This window comes from Panthera pardus, unplaced genomic scaffold (genome assembly GCF_024362965.1).
Source record: "Panthera pardus isolate Hobbes unplaced genomic scaffold, ASM2436296v1 HiC_scaffold_8, whole genome shotgun sequence".
NCBI classification, from domain to species: Eukaryota; Metazoa; Chordata; class Mammalia; order Carnivora; family Felidae; genus Panthera; species Panthera pardus.
Window position 1 is genome coordinate 15,648,066 of NW_026527013.1, and position 15,048 is coordinate 15,663,113.

Sequence of the window (15,048 nt, forward strand, 5' to 3'; positions counted from 1 at the left end):
AGGCATTTCTGTAATCCCACATAGTTTACACACCATCTGTATATGAGAGATGATGTCAGTGATGGTTGCATGGATTTGTATAAGATTTTTCATGGGCAGGGCAAGTGGAATAGAGGAAGTAGAGTTTAAAAGGAAAGGAAAAGGGGTGCCTGGGTGGCTCGGTCGGTTAGGCATCCGGCTTTGGCTCAGGTCGGGATCTCACGGTTCACGGGTTCGAGCACAGAGCCCAATGTCGGGCTCTGTGCTGACGGCTAGGAGCCTGGAGCCTGCTTCGGATTCTGTGTCCCCCTCTCTCTCTGCCCCTCCCCCACTCATGCTGTGTCTCTCTCTCTGTCAAAAATAAACATTAAAAAAATTTTTTTAATGTGTTTCTTAGTATTTTTAGCTAATACGCCTTGCTTGCTAGGTGTCAGATGTAATTCTAAGTGCCTCTCACAGAAGCTCATTTTATCCTCACCCCAGCGTTGTTTGCTGTTGATAGGATCCCTATTTTATGAATAAGGGAACCGAAGAACAGAGGATGAGTAACTTGCCTGAGGTCACACAGCACACAGTCCGGTTCTGTAGACTGGTCCTGACTACCGTGTTACATTCTGCACCGTGTCGGATATAATAAATTAGAATTTATTATGATTTTCTTGTGGGAGTCAAGTGGGCCACCCCCCCCCCCCCCCCCCCCCCGCAAACCTCCTGAGCGTAATACACAAGGGAAAAGAGTTACACCTCATGTGTGAGGACAGCAGAACTGTTCTTTGGTAGCTGGGAGATCAGTGTGATGTCGGATGTAAGCACTACTGAAATTCTTACAATAAGCAGCTTTTTAAAAAGTATTCCTATTTTTAGAAGTCTCCATTTTGTCTGGTTTAGGTATTTATGGCTTTACATTTCTTTTTAGGCACATCACACCTGAAAAATTTTATGTGGAAGCTTGTGATGACGGAGCGGATGACGTACTTGTCATCGATCGCGTGTCCACAGAAGTCACCCTGTCAGGTATTTCACAGCCAGGGGCAGAGGCGGCCGGCAGGACTTTGTACGGAAGTTGCCGGTGTGGTCATTAAAGTAAATGCCGCAGGGGTGTGGCTCCCGGAGCTTCGGGAACCCCTGCCACCTCCTTTGATTTTTATGCATTCATCTCAGGCTTCCTCCATTTCATGAAAAAGGTGGAATCGGCTTGAAAGTTTTCCCATCTGTAAGGCTTTAAAAACATAATTATCTCTTGACCCCGTTCCCTCATCTGTGCTCTAACAGGATTGGTTTTGTTGGTGTCTTACTTCCTTTCTAGCTGTAAGATTTAGGGTATTTGAGTGTAAGAAAGTTGTTTGAACATTAAGTGTGTGGAAATTTAACAGCTGCTTTTGATTTTGACAATATTCATGACCAAGAGGATAATTCAGTAAGTGGAAAATTATATATATATATATATATGCCTAGATATGTGTCACTGACTAAAACTCACGTTTTAGGCAAGCAGTGTTCCTAAGCTGTATCTGTCTATATCTTGTCTGTCTCTCCAGTTATGTTTTGGTTTTGGTTTTGGTTCTCTGGGGTGTTGAAAACAATTTTTTTCCCGATTGTATGGAACACTGATTTCTGATTACATGCGAAATAATTTCGGTGACTAATGTACCAGGTGGTATCACATTTAGAATGTCATATTTCAGTTGTTTAAATATTCACCTCTACACAGAGTCCTCTGTATGTTTTTTAAGTATGATATTTGAGTAACCAAAGAGTAAGCATTCAGTAAACAGTATATATCCTTTGAGTGGAGAAAGTGAAATATGAAAATACAGAGGATAGTAAAGTTTAAGAAGGAGATGGCCATAAATTTCTATTTCCTTGGTTACCTGGTTATTTTGATAAGTACCATCCATAGTTTTTCTTTGACCAGATGGAATTAGAGGTCTGTTTTCGCTTGATAATTTGGCATTACCTATATCTATTAGCTGGTAGCTGCTTTCTTGAGAGAGTGTGAGCAGGGGAGAGAGGGAGGGAGGGAGGGAGGGAGGGAGGGAGAGAGAGAGAGAGAGAGAGAGAGAGAGAGAATCTTAAGCAGGCTCCACAGTCAGCATGGAGCCCGATGTGGGGCTCGATCCCATGACCCCTGGCATCATGACCTGAGCTAAAACCAAGAGTCAGATACACAACTGACTGAGCCAGCCAGTCTCCCTTCAATTATTTTTGACCTTTCAGTGACATTTCTTTGTGGGTAGAGACCACAGACCCATTTGAGGGGTCAAAGCTGAAGGTCATGAATAGCTTGGACGTAGGAAGGACACCAAGCGGTCATCAGTAGACGTGAGGAGATACTTGGACCTGGAGCCAGTGGTGATGAGGGGCTGACTCACTCACCTTTGCTCTGCTACTTGTTTCCTGTTGTTTTGTTTTCTTTTTTTAACTTTTGGGAATCCAGACCATTGCCATGAAAAGAGGGGTTTGTTTGTTTTTTCCCTCCATGAAAAACTAACATGTATTCTTGGGAATTACCTGTTTTATTGCTTTTGTACTGCAGTTAATGTAACTTAGAGCTCCATCAATCAGTAGTACCTTAAGTTTATCAGATGATCTCTGTATATTCAGGATTTTCTCTAAGCTTTTCGGTGCGCTGCCCCATGTGTCATGTTTGGTCATTGTGGCACTGCTGAGTAAATTGAATCACAGAGAAACAGAGGTGAATCTCAGACCTTATTCAGAATTACTTTGTTCAGGATAACAGGACGCGGATTGGCAGCGGTGTTTCAGAATGAGTTAGTTCTAGGATGGTAATTAAACTAGGACTGGAGGAAACATTGGGCAGCCCCCCCATGGCCGGCCCTGAAGGAAGCTGGGAACAGCTGTGTTTCCCTGTAGGCCTCGCCTCCTTTGTTCGCCCCTGAGGTGTGAGTCTGGCAGAGGGAAGAGAGGTGGATGTGGCAAAGTCAGTCCCTTGATGGGGAGGCCCGGCCTTCCCCGCTTCGGGGGCATCGTTCCCTAGACTTCTACAGGTGTGTTTTGTGAAACACCCAGGCAGAAAGTTGAATAATCATGAAATGAACCCTATCATCGAAGATGCTCTTTTACTAATAAGGGCGTTATTGGTAAAGTCACGGTTAATGGTGGTGCCTCCCTGCGCACCTGTGTTTCCTTCCTCCCTTGTCTCCTTGTCCCTTGGGTCTCGTCCACATTTGTAGAGGCGGACGGGCAGGTCTGTGCCTCCCATTAATTTCATGTTGAGATTAAATTCATGCCCCCCCCCCCCCCTCCATTAACTTTCTAACTCTCTTAAATAGACAGGGACTTAAGTTTCTGGCAAGAAGTTGAATAAATCTGGTTGAAAAATGACCGTAGAAGTATCCCACGATTTACCTGATGGGGATCCTGAAGCATGTTACTTTGGGCACCTGACTCTAGACAGCAGAGGCCTTTACATGTCACATGGACATATGATTTCATATTTTGCCAAAATGGAGGTCTAACACCGATGAAGGACCCCTGCTTCCTTAGCACAAATCATTGTGCTTAGGAATCCTTAGCACAATATTGATTGTGAAGTAACTTCTGAAATCAGATTAAATTTCCTTTTCTATCAGTGAGCTTTTTCTATGTTTTCTTTTTTTTTTCTTTTAAAGTCAAGAAAGATATTCCTCCTTCAGCTGTCACAAGACCAATATTTGGTATCCTGGGCACAATCCATCTGGTGGCAGGTAAGAACATAAGCTAAGACGGGCGAAGAAGGTAATTAAACTGACACGGTAGAAGACGAAGGCACACTCCTGTTGTGCTCTAGGCAATAATGTAGGTCAGGTATTTGTCATTGATTTCGAGAAGTGACATATTCCAAATGACAGGTGGTTACATCTATCAGCCTGAGGTTCTGCTAAACAAAACAAAACAAAACAACCCACCGGTTTTGTTTTTGGTTTTATTTCAATTTTTTTTTTTTTTTTAACATTTATTTATTTTTGAGACAGAGAGAGACAGAGCATGAACAGGGGAGGGTCAGAGAGAGGGAGACACAGAATCCGAAACAGGCTCCAGGCTCTGAGCCGTCAGCCCAGAGCCCGACGCGGGGCTCGAACTCACGGACCGCGAGATCATGACCTGAGCCGAAGTCGGCCGCTTAACCGACTGAGCCACCCGGGCCCCCCTGTTTTTGGTTTTATTTCAACTAGAGTTGAAATCCTTAGTCAACTAGACCTTTCCTCGTAAATTCTAAGAGTACTTAAGTAAACATTTTCATGTGCTGAGGGACCAGAGTGTTCTATACCATCGGTCCCATATCGAGGTTGAACATGACATAGTGCATGTTGGAGAATATTACTTGGTTCTGAGTTACTAAGGAAAGTGATTTTGTTTATCTAAATGTCGTCTCATTGAACTTAAAAAAAAAACAAAGCTCCTATACTGTCAGGCAGCGTGCTAGAGGTTGAGTTAGAGAAGATGCTGGGCCCTTTGGTCCTGCAGTTTTACAGTCTAGTGAGAGATGCATGTAAGTAGGGAATTACCGCAGTACAGCGTGACTGGTTCTGGGAGAGAGTTGTACAAGGAAGACTTCAGGAAGGGCACTTGTGGGTAGAGCCTTGAACAGGGCTTCAAAATTAATTTCACGGTAAGAGCTTAGTTTGTTTCGTTTGCGGGAGGAGGAGGTGGCCAGGATCACGGCCGGGGTTCACGGTGCTGCGATGGCCTCTTAATTCTGGACAGTTCACCTTTGTGATGTTGCAGTGACTGATTATATTGCCCCAGTACGTTTCTCTGCCATTTATACTGACTTCAAGGAGATAAGGGTGGTATAGACGGGACGTTATCTATCCTGCTGTGGTCAGATCTCATGACCCATGATGTTTAGCTCCGGACCGGGAAATGCGTTAACAGAAGCCTCTATGCCTTGGGGATGGCGAGAGAGGGAAAGAGGTCTTTTACTCTCCATCTGTTAAGATCACTGCCTTTGCTTTTATTTTTTTGAGAAACAGTTTGACCTTTCAGTAGGAACTTTTCTAAATAATGTGCTGTTGTTTCTAGTCACAAATCATAAGATCCCTTTTTAAAAAAGTACGGGCTTTTTTATCTGGATGGCACAGTGAGGTCTCGCCCTGCCAGCCTTTAGAGTTTAAACAGTAAGGAGTTAGGCTACTTTTGGCTTTAGAGTTGCCTATTTCATATTTCTGTGTGTTTGGCTCTGCCTTTTGCAGGTAATTATCTAATTGTCATTACCAAAAAGACAAAAATAGGTGAATTTTTCAATCATGTAATCTGGAAAGCAACAGATTTTGACGTCCTTTCTTATAAGAAGACAATGTTGCACTTAACTGATATTCAGGTAAGAACTGGGGTCACTTACTAATTGCAGAACCGGAAGCAGTACCGTGGGGGGGGAGGGGAGGGGAGGGCAGAACAGAGGATTTTGATGGATTTCTGTTAAGCCTAATTATTTAAGCAGCGCAGAGAGCGAGGTTCCCCTACATACCTTTATACCTAGCCATAAAATGTACTTTTTAAAAGTCCTTTGTATGTTTTATTGGTCTTTTTTTTTTTTTTAACTGACTCAAGCTCTTAAACTATGACCTTTCATATGTATAGAAAAGGACAAACAGAAAACGAATCTCTATCCAACAGCCAGATTTAACTTCGTATCCTTTCTGCCAAGAAATAAAATATGAGATGCCTTTGAAGTTCCGCTCACTCCATTTCATTCCCTCTTTGTCCGGAGAAAGCTTTCTTTGCTCTTAACACACGTGAATAGAAGTGTGTGTGTATATGCCCAAACAGCCCCCCTTTGCGCGATTCCCGTATGCCCGGATTGCAGTTACTGTGGCGTAGGAATACAGCCCCCCAGCAGCGCGGTCTACATTTCAGTTACCTTGGTATACGAACGAACAGATTCGTCCGGCAAAGATGGGAGTGCAAAGAAACAAAAAGCGGCAACTCTAGAGGTGAATTTCGGGGTGAACGTAAGAGGGGTGGAGAGGATGTGGCTGACCCTGGGAACGCCGGCCCTTGAGGAGGCTCTCGGCGCTCGGCCAGAAGTCTTAGTGAACGTGAACTTCTCCGTGTTCACGGGGAAGCTGTTGTGAAGAAAAGGTTGAGGATGACCCAGAGGAAGCCATGCCGGCGAGCAACTTCACCCGGAAGGAGTTCTCCGGGTGTCCCGTGACGTTGGGAGCGCAGGGATGAGGCGTGGGGAGCGGGCTCAGACTTGGAAAGGTGTAGGACGGTTGACCAGGGGTAGAGGAGAGACTCTGCGTCATAGGTTTATGCGAAGAAGGTAAGCACCCTTCAAGCTACTCTTGATAGATGCTTTACAAGAAGGAAACGTTTTTAATTTGCAGCGTTTCTAATGTTTTAAGTTACAGGGTAACTAACTCACCGTGTCGTGTCCCTGGAATTACCGCCACATTGTGTGTCCACTCTACTGGAAGTAGAACTTAAAAAATTAAAAATAAACAAATTACAGTGTACTAAATATTAGCTTCAATACTTTTTCATTTCCCTGTACATTTATAACTTAGAGAGTTTTTAATGTTTTGGTAAAAAATTTTTAAAGCTCACATCGCAATTACAATTTTTCCCATTGATTATTAAGATGGTTAAGGTGGTCAACTTTAAGATCGCATGGTCATTCACAGTCCCACCCTCTCATGCAAAATCAAGATCGCCTGTATTCATATTCAAACAGTATTTTTGCTTGAAGTCTTTTTTAAAAATTACATGAGTGGCATCACCCTGTTCTGGTTCTTGAAAATTACTTTTAAGTCAGTGCTATGTTTAGAGATTGACACTTACTGAGTGTTTGTCTAACTGTGATTTTATTTACAGTGTTTACTTTTTCAAAATTTTAACTTGTATTTTTAGTCCCAAGATTACAAAAATATTGGCTTCCAAAAGAAAACGTAGGATCCTAAAACATGTAACACGTAACTCTCCCGTAGTAGACATTTCTAAAAATGAGCCCCAGCACTTGCTGCCTTGTTGACTAAATCAGACTGTAGGATATGCTCCTATACTATAAACTTAAAATTTCTTTTTTACTAAATATGTTAATATATATTGACATATTCGTTTCCTGTAAGGCATGGTATTTAAGGCAATAGAAATGGTTGTATTTATTTAATAGCCCAATAACATTGACTTGAACAGTTTTTTTCTTGTTGCTGTACTTGGTTGTCAGGCTGTGCAACTAATTTTCACATTGTTCACTGCATATAATTGGCTTAGAACTTTTGTTCTTAAAAAATAAAAAAAGGTATGAGCCCATATTAAAAATTTCGTAGTATGTAGGTTTGTAACATGCACATTAACATGTTAATCGTTTGATAGTCCTCAAACATTACCAAACATCAGTTGTTTTATAAAACAAGGATAAAAATAAACGTCAATCTGGATATTCATTGGGAAAGTCACCTAAGATAATTATCAGAAAGTAAAGATGAGTGTTATTTTTACTGGACATTTCTTTTTCAAATCTTTGCATTAAAAAAAGAATTTAGGGGCGCCTGGGTGGCTCAGTCGGTTGAGCGTCTGACTTCAGCTCAGGTCACGATCTCACGATCTCGCGGTCCGTGAGTTCGAGCCCCGCGTCGGGCTCTGGGCTGATGGCTCAGAGCCTGGAGCCTGCTTCCGATTCTGTGTCTCCCTCTCTGTCTGCTCCTCCCCCGTTCATGCTCTGTCTCTCTCTCTATCTCAAAAATAAATAAAAAAAACGTTAAAAAAAAAAAAATTAAAAAAAAAAAAAAAAGAATTTAATTCCCTTCCAGCCCAGTGAAGTTTCGTAGGAATGAGGACGGGTTATTATTCCCTTGTTATTTACTCGCTGTGTTATTTGGCCTCTCGTGAGTTTATGTTTTTCATTTGTCAAATGAGGGTAATAACACTAGCCCAGCAGGGGTGTTACGAAGAGGGAAGAATCTGTCTCCAAAAAGTCTGGCAGGAGGTCATAACCTGAGGCGGTGGTGTTGTGTTAAAATAACTTGTGCCCTTTAGAGTAAAGACTGAAGGATACCGAGGGCAGGAGTTCGACCCAGTCATCTAAGGTAACAACAGCCTATGCTGTTTATCGAACTTCCTCCGTGTCAGGAAGTGGCCTCAGTCCTGGGGGACGGTGAGCATCGTCCTCCCTGCCAGTCCTTACGCCGGTGACAGTTAACAGGGCCGCACTTAACGTTTCTGGCAGATTCCTTTTCAAGTATGAGACAGACTGATATATTTCTTCCTTTTGTTTATAGTTACAAGATAATAAAACTTTCCTAGCGATGTTAAACCATGTCCTGAATGTGGATGGGTTTTACTTCTCAACGACATATGATTTGACCCACACCTTGCAGCGGCTGTCCAACACGAGCCCAGAATTCCAAGAAATGAGTCTTTTGGAAAGGGTAAGCTTTGTCTTCAGTTATGTTTACTTATTTTAGGGTTCTTAAAAATGTGTTTATTTTTATTTTTTGAGTTCTTTTCTTTTTTAAAAAATGTTTATTTTGAGAGAGAGAGAAAGTGAGCACAAGTGGGGGAGGGGCAGAGAGAGAGAGAGAAACTTCCAGCTAACAGCGCAGAGCCCCACAGAGGGCTAGGTCCCATGATCCTGGGATCGTGGCCTGAGCCGAAATCAAGAGCCAGATGCTCAACCAGCTGAGTCACTCAGGTGCCCCTTGGGGTGTTTTTTTTTTTTAAGGGGCATATCTCTATTTCATCCATAAAAGTGCTTATTGATTTTTCTCAATCCTGGCTGTGTCAGGATCCTGTGTGGGGTTGAAAACATACCACGTTCTCAGTATCCATCACAATAGCAAAGTCGGGATCCCAGAATCTGAACGTGTTATGCAGACAGGATTGAGAACCACCGGTGTAAAGTATTCAGAAATCCAGTCTAAACAGACATGTTGGTAGTTTCCTGGCTCTCAGTGTTGGGTAGTAGAACGGTTGTTCATGTTAACAACATAATTATATTAAAAAGTTAATGTTCCAGCAGGCAGTGTTCTTTCTGCAGTGCTGTCATTTGCAGTTTTTGCAACTAGAAAAGTAAGAACTTACTGATTTAAGAGCTTGAAAAATACCTTTTTAAGGTGGAGTTTTTTGTTGTTTTGCCTTTTTTAAAAAAATTCTTTTTTAATGTTTGCTTTGAGAGTGCGTACATGGGGGGGGGGGGCAGAGAGAGAGAGAGAGAGAGAGAGAATCCCAAGCAGGCTCTGTGCTTTCCACATAGAGCCTGACGTGGGGCTTGATCCCATGAATCATGAGATCATGACCTGAGCCAGAATCAAGAGTCAGACACTTAACCGACTGAGCCACCCAGGCGCCCTGCCTTTAATTTTTTAACCTGAGTGTATCTTTAAAAGTAGGTCTCAAATGATATCAACCTAAAATTCCTGCTCTTCAGGAACCTGGATAATTGCTGCCTTGATTTTTTTTTTTTTTTTTTTTTTTTATTAATAAACCTTAGATGTGTTTAGGGAGCAGACAGAATTTAAAAGGTTGCTGTCTTACCTGTTAGGTTAGACCATATGAAATTGCCAGTAATTGATCATTTTTGACCAATAAAAATGATAATTTCATATAGTTCAGCCTAAATCAGTACTTTAGTTGGTTCTTCTAAGATATTATATTCTAATCTAGTAAAATCGTATGTAGGCTTGGGTGCAAATTCAGATGTAAGCTAAGCAATCGTGAAATTTGGCTTTTAACCACAGAGGCTGTTGCTTTTAGAAGGAGTTGCTCTGTCACATTCTCCATCTGTTTATCAAATGTTTCTGGGATACCTGCTGTGTACCAGGCACTGTACCAGCCAGTGGGGACACAGAGGGAAAAGGACGGCCCCTCGTGGGAGCCTGCAGTCTCCTGGGGAAGCACAGGTCCGGGCAGTCACAGAACAAGGAACCATAGCTGTCATGGAGCCATGTACCCAAATGGGGTGGCTTCCGAGGGAAACGTGGGTCTCCCTGGGTCTGGGGGAGTTGGGGATGACTGCAAAGGAAGGTACTCTTGAGCTGACGCTGAATTGCTGAATAGGCCTTGTTGGTCAGGGGACAGCGGGAGAGGGAGGGTTCCAGGCGGGGATGGTGGCGGTACTGTTGCGAAACTGAGAGGGAAGCCATCTCACGTGTTGGGAAGTGAACTTGTCAGCTACTCAGAGTCCGTTAAAGTCAATGTAGGAAATCGTGAGAGTGACAAATGAACCATATAGACCTTAAACATTGTATGTAACTTAAAACATAAAATTTTACCCTGGTCCATTTTTTGATATAGGACTATAAGCTTTTCTTCATTTGGGGTTCCTTGATTCCTGCGTAAAGTACATCCTTAACACTTTCCAGTTTGAGTCTGTAAAGATTCGGACACCCGCAGAGTGATCCGTTGGCAGAATCCTGTAGATTCTGTTTCTCTACCTGCCGCCCCTCTGGATCCAACAGCAGCATTATTTTAGCAGCTTGCCTTTTACCACTTTCAATTCCATATCGTTCAGCTGTACATCTATAAAAAGTAGTTTGTTCTTAAGCCCTATTTCCTTGATGTGTAAGACATTTAGTTAATTCTGTAACGATGAATAACAGGTACAGCGGGCACACGGCGATCGGGGCACACGCCTGAACCTGGGAGGTGTGTGCTGAGCGAGGCTGGGTGCGGCTGACTGCCAGAGCCCCCCACCCCCACCTCCCACCTCCCGGGGACTCGGTTGTAGAGGGGCAGGGACAGTGCCAGCGCTGTGTTTTGTAAAGAGAATGGAGAGAATCAGTTAATCCACTGCGTTGCTGAGGGGACCTCTTCTGCAGTTATCGTTTGAAAGAGTGGCCAGAGATGCCCTCAGGGAGTTGACGGAGGGGCTGGCAGAGGTTTGTTCTTCAGGGGACAGCGAGCTAGGAATCTGAAGGATTCCCAGCAGCCAGGAGACGGGTCCCATTCGAGAGCTCCTGCCCGGCAGCATGCGGAGGGAAGGGTGGGGAGGGCAAGGCTGAGGCTGGAGGTGGGGTGGGGGAGGCTGTTGTGGTGGTTAGATTGGAGTCAAGTGTTGGCCAGGGCAGTGGGAGCAGAGATGCAGGAGATAGGGTGGATTTGGAAGGAGATTTAGGAGGACTTGGCAGTTGACTACAGGTAAGAGAAGGACAGATTCCAGAGGACGCATGCGTTTTTCTCTGGGCCCGCATCACTGGCCTGAGCCGGGGAGACCTGAGATACCCCGAGGAGGGGCGGATTTGAGGGGAGGTTCTGCTTGGCCGGTCAACGAGACCTGCGTGTAGCCACCAGGTGGAGACATAGATCGTTTCATAGTTTTCTCTCCGTCGAAACTCAGGTTGGCAGGAGACATTTTATTAATTTTAAATCTTCTCTCTCAGGCAGATCAGCGGTTTGTATGGAATGGTCATCTTCTAAGAGAACTTTCTGCGCAGCCAGAGGTGAGGTCTGCTAGATGAAACCTGCTTGTCGTAGTCCAAGTTTTAATTGAATACGTATTACAAAATGGCTGCCTAATCACTAGGGATTTTAGTCAACACTTCTCATTGAACTCACTTTATAACTTAACAGCCTTTGCCAGGTCTACCCCCTCCCATTTTCTGGTTTGAAGAAGCCCAGTTAATTTACTCTGATCTCCTACAGAAGCCTTAAAAGAGAAAAAATACTTGAGTAAAAATGCATTGCTTTCTATGAGTAAGGGAGAGAGAGAGAGAGAGAGAGAGAGAGAGAATGGGCCTTGGTGGGTGAGTGATGGGAAGTGAGGGGCCCCAGGAGGTCCCTGGGAAAGTGAGAGCTCTGCGTTGGTCTTCAGTCATCCAGGAGAGACACGCACAGATGTCACCTTCCTCTGTCCTTCGTTCGTGCACATGCGGCGTGAACGGGGAAGCCCAGCCAGGAAGCATAGCATATTGAATCTGGGTACATAGGTTTGCCCAGTGTCTTTGCTTCTTGGCATTTGCTGTGCTTTTTTGGAAGAGGCGTATGAGCTTCCAGCAGTTAGCAGGGGTGTCTCTTTTCCCTGGAGCAGTCGAGTCGTCCTCAGCAAAGAGGACCGGACGGGGGATAAACCTCCTGCAGCTTCACGTAGCTTTTTAGCGTTCCAGAATCTGAACACTTAGGCCCAAATGATCGTATCACGTTCTTAAACGTTTTTTAATTGAAAAGACAAGGGGACATTAGAGACATTTTTTTTCTTTAAATAGAAAGTTATCCCTAAGCTTCATACCTGGTTGTATTTGCATGTTACCTCTGTGACGTGCAAATATTTTTGTATAGTATGAAAATATTTTATGTGGCACCTTTTTGTTTATTTTGAAAGCATATTTGTTCCTAAATGTAATGTGTCTCTTCATTTCAGGTCCACCGGTTTGCTCTTCCCGTGTTACATGGCTGTATCCTTACGTAGCGTCGCTCCTCGGTTAATGTGGCAGTCTTTATGTCGGTATTTTTCATGGGGCAGATTTAGGAACAATCCCAGTTGTATGAGGAAAGCATTTTAGGATTAATCGAAATTGCTTTTGATAACAAAATCAAGCTGCCATTAACATAAAAAAAATCTTAGAATAGTGGTTATACATGGGTCCCCTTCCTTTTTTTCTTTTTTTTTTTTCTAATGAGCTCTTTAGACTGAATTATTCTCTCTGTTCAAGAATTCTGGGGCTGGCGGTTTAAAGAAGGAGTACGCACACTTTGTTTTGCCTTCATTCGATTTTGTCTTCGATTTTGTCCCAATAAACGAAGTAGTTCAAAGAGTAGTTTGAGCCTGGCTATTAAAAGGAAGACTTCCCCTTCCCCTTAAAAAGTTAGATTGAGGAACTAGGGTGACCAGCGATGTGGAGAGGAGAACGAACATGAAAAATTATATTGGTTATGCGAAATAACGAATCTGTGAGAATAGTTGCTACACAAAGAATAATGCTCACCGGGGAAGGTCTGCGCACATGCAGAATTAATCATGATTATCCAATTGTAAGTTCATTTTATATTTTTTTAATATTTACTTATTTTGAGAGAGAGCGAGTGTGTGCTCACGGCGCAAGGGCAGAGAGAGAGGAACCCAAGCAGGCCCCGCCCTGTCAGCGCAGAGCCCGACGTAGGGTTCAGTAGCAGGAACAGCAAAATCATGCCCTGAGCCAAGATCAAGAGTCGGCTTAACTCTCAACCGACTTCGCCACCCGGACACCCTGTTGGTTCACTTTAAAAACTTACCAGCGACATCAGGATTAAAATAGGGAAGCAGAGTGAGCTGCCGTTAAAGGAGAAGTCTGCCACTGAGTGCCCATAGTCAGCACTGTGATTTCCCTGCAGAAACGGAGGTGATCTTTGTATCAGGTACCCCCAAGAAGTTTACTAAAGAAACAGTCTGTAGTTTATATGCTCATTACGTTAACGTGATGTCTTTAAATTATTCTTGTTATACTTAAAGCAGAAAAAGTTTGGAGGAAACATTTTTCACAGTTGTGGGAGGATAAAAATCAGAAACTCTGGGGATAAAAGCTCTTGTTTACTCGGTGTCTGTGCCCCCTCCCCTTCCCCGGAATATTTCTAAGTTCTCCTAAAACTAAAATAAACAACATATCTAGGTAGTGCTTTTAGGGGTTTGGGACAGGTGTGTGTGTGTGTGTGTGTGTGTGTGTGTGTGTGTGTGTGTGTGTGTGTTTCTAAAATGAGATTGTGAATGGACAGATGGACAGCAATATCAGATGAGATTACTTTTTCTGGGTGATTTTAGAAACAGCCTATCCGCTTGTTTAGCTTTAAATCTAAAGCTTTAAATTCGCCTTTGTTGAATGCAGTTTCAGTGTTTGACATGCATGGAGAGAGATAGGCGGGAACAGAGGCCTGGAGGCAGGAAAGGGGGAGGTGGGAGCCACTCGGGGGAGGAGCCGAATCCAGGTTATGCCCGGCCTTGTGGGCTTTGCACTGTAACCGTGGCAAGAAACTTGGGGTTCGCCGAGAGGACTGGCATGGTGAGACGGTCACTGCGACGGAGACAGAGAACAGGCCAAAGGCGGCCATGGGAGGATACAGGGGATAATTGGGAGACAGTTGCAGTAATCCAGGTGTGAGAGGTCGTGGTACCCGGGACCAGGACGGTAGCAGTGACACTGGTGGAGGTGGCCAGGTTCTAGAACCTTCTGACAAATTGTACGTGGGGAATGCAAGAAGGGGGTTTAGCATGAATCCGAGGTCCATGGCCAGAGTAAGTGGAAGGGAGCCCTCCTCTGGAGTGTGGAAGAGCCTGGAGGCGGGAGGGAGGCCAGAGGGTCCGGAGTCCCACTGGGACGCGCTGAGCTTGAGGTCTGTGTGGCTTCTAAGTAGGGGTGTCATGGAAGCAGATGGATTCAGGGACTGGCCTCTGCGAGGGAAGTTCACGTTGGAGATGTAAATTTGACAGTCCTCTGGGCACAGACGGCATTTAAAAAGCCACAAAGCTGATGAGCTCATCGGAAGGAATACGTGTAGAGAAGAGAAAAGGTCTTGGAGAAACAGAGAAGGTGGCCTGAAGGGAGTTCTAGAGAGCGAGGAAATGCTAGAGCCACGGACTGTAGGCCTCAGTGAGCACAAAGGGCCTGTGGAGTGGGGGCGTCAGTGTGAGGGAGCGCGAAGGGCGGGAGAAATGAAAATGAAGCAGCCAAGGCCAGTGAGGAAGAGGGGACCACGCAAGTGAGCGCGGGGTCCCCGAAGCAAGTGAGAAGACCGTCTGCAGGCACGGGGGTCGTCGGGTGCTGGTTGGTCAAATACGGGCATTCGAGAGGGACCTTACGTACCTGCTTCCCCCACTCTCCTCCCCAAATGGGAGATGTTACCAGCTGCCGACGAGAAGGATTTGGAGAAGGGGAAAACGGAAGAAGGTGAGAGCACAGTCACACGCTGCAGTGACGTCCGTGAGCGTGTGACAGGTGGAGGCTAGTGCCCTGGCCCTCTGCCATTGTGGATGGGAAGCAGACGTGTGTACGCGGGTGCTAGTTGGCAGACAGGTGTGGTGGGAGCACGTGGGCCTGGCTCTCATTCCCCCAGAGGAACAGGAAACAGTGGCGTGAGTGGAACGAGAGAGGATTGTTGCAGGCTGAGAAAGTGTGGCATGGGCACCCGAGTGGCAGTGGATGGCCCGGGGCGGAACTC

General features: G+C 44.7%; 1 protein-coding gene across 1 annotated transcript in view; it reads left to right on the forward strand.

Moving 5' to 3' along the window:
* Positions 1–918: 918 nt before the first annotated feature.
* Positions 919–15,048, forward strand: part of SACM1L (SAC1 like phosphatidylinositide phosphatase) — a 41,392-nt gene continuing 27,262 nt past the window's right edge. The window contains exons 1-5 of the mRNA XM_019416542.2: positions 919–993; positions 3,612–3,686; positions 8,205–8,354; positions 11,304–11,363; positions 12,281–12,314. Coding sequence (XP_019272087.1) covers positions 919–993; positions 3,612–3,686; positions 8,205–8,354; positions 11,304–11,363; positions 12,281–12,314 — 394 coding nt within the window. The remainder of the gene's footprint in view (positions 994–3,611; positions 3,687–8,204; positions 8,355–11,303; positions 11,364–12,280; positions 12,315–15,048) is intronic.